A 1,516-nucleotide genomic window follows, 5' to 3' on the forward strand; every position below is an offset into this window, starting at 1 on the left:
GAACACAACAGTACCGGCACTGAGTTCATATATTACATATAAGTACTCATCAAATTTATTCAACTAACTACTCCCGCGAAGGAAGAACCATCCCTTTCAATTTGTCCGCCAGGTCCCGCGCAAGAGGTGCCACCGCCTTCTCCATCTCGTCTAGCTCAGGATCTTCATAAACAGGCACGAAACCTTGGCTCATCACCTTCAAGTCGATCTCCTTATCATAATGAGAATGGGCAACGGCAAAGGCTTGGGTGATCCCGGCGCAAAAGGCATCTTGCTCAAGTTGGCCCACCCGCGCCGTGATACCTGCAACACGGTCCGTGAGCAGGCTGGTCTCCACCGGCTCCACCACCTGCAGGGCATCAAGGACCACGCCGACAGCGACTTGCAGAAGGTCGTGCCCGTCGCTCTCGGCCTGAAGCATCCCTCGCACCTAGACGATCTCCCTTTTTAGTCCGGCGGAGACATTCTCGGCAGCCTGCCTTCGGGTCGTCGCGGTTTCGAGATCCACACGAAGGGAGTCCACCACCCGACGCGCCTCGTCACGCTCCCTGATGGCCCGGTCACGCTCCTCATGAGCCGTGCTACCCTCTGAGCGAAGTCTCTCCTCGGACCGACGCGCCTCGTCCCGCTCCCCGCGTAGACGATCGATCAGCACGGCGTCCGCTTCCACCTTCTCCTGAAGGGCCACGGCCCTGCTCTCGGCCTTCCGCCTGAGATCCCGCTCCGTCTCCAACTCGTTCTGGGCCTCGATAGCCCGCCTACTGGCCTGAGCATCCTTCTCGAGCAGCTCGTCCCGCTCCTTCAGAATTCTGGCGGCTTCTTCCTCTTCAAGCTTCGACCTCGCCTTCAGGTCCTCGAACATCCCGTGGATCTCCTCCGCATCCCGACACACCTCAGCCTCCTGCTCCTGGGTGGCAGCAAGCTGTGCAGCCATATTCGCTCATAGCCAGGCCTCCTCGGTGAGGCAGTCCCACTCCACCTTTTGCTCGCGGAGGAATTGGGATTTATCCCGGCTACGAGCAGCGATAATCTGCAAAAGGAAACCAATATCAGAAGTTCGAAAACACAAAAGCATACGAAGAAAGATGAGAACAATGAGGAAGATCAAGCCGATACTTTGGTAGTGGGAACAAAAACCCCGTGTAGGACTTCTCCGGCCTGGTTCAAAGCATCCATCATACTCGAAATCCCAAAGTCAAGGCTCTCCCGCTCCATGCTCTCAGCATGATCATCAAGCGAGAGAGCAACCGATGAGGGATCCTGAGTGGACATCCACTGGAGCGGCGGCTCCCCCCGTGCAGGGGAGCGCATGCCTCCTGACAAAGGGGCCGGGGCAGCTCCCTCCTAGTCCTATGCGCCACCACCACGACGCCCGACGACCCTCCGACGGTGTCTGCCTCCATCTGGCCTGTCTCGTCCATCGCTGCCTGGGCCGCCGGTGGCACCAACTGCTCCACCCCCTCGGACGCCAACATGGCAACGTCCAGCCCTACTAGGCTTGGAGTGGTCATGGCCA

At 58.7% G+C, this 1,516-nt stretch overlaps 1 protein-coding gene across 1 annotated transcript; it reads right to left on the reverse strand.

The window, feature by feature from the left end:
* Positions 1 to 430: 430 nt before the first annotated feature.
* Positions 431 to 934, reverse strand: LOC136496252 (uncharacterized). The gene has a single exon (XM_066491919.1). It carries the CDS (start codon positions 932 to 934, stop codon positions 431 to 433), a length of 504 nt encoding a protein of 167 aa, XP_066348016.1.
* Between the last annotated feature and the right edge of the window lie 582 nt (positions 935 to 1,516).

This window comes from Miscanthus floridulus, chromosome 12 (assembly GCF_019320115.1).
Source record: "Miscanthus floridulus cultivar M001 chromosome 12, ASM1932011v1, whole genome shotgun sequence".
Lineage (NCBI taxonomy): Eukaryota > Viridiplantae > Streptophyta > Magnoliopsida > Poales > Poaceae > Miscanthus > Miscanthus floridulus.

Bases quoted from the DNA above. Each gene is read 5' to 3' on its own strand.
- LOC136496252 (XM_066491919.1), bottom strand. From the start codon at position 934: ATGGCTGCACAGCTTGCTGCCACCCAGGAGCAGGAGGCTGAGGTGTGT.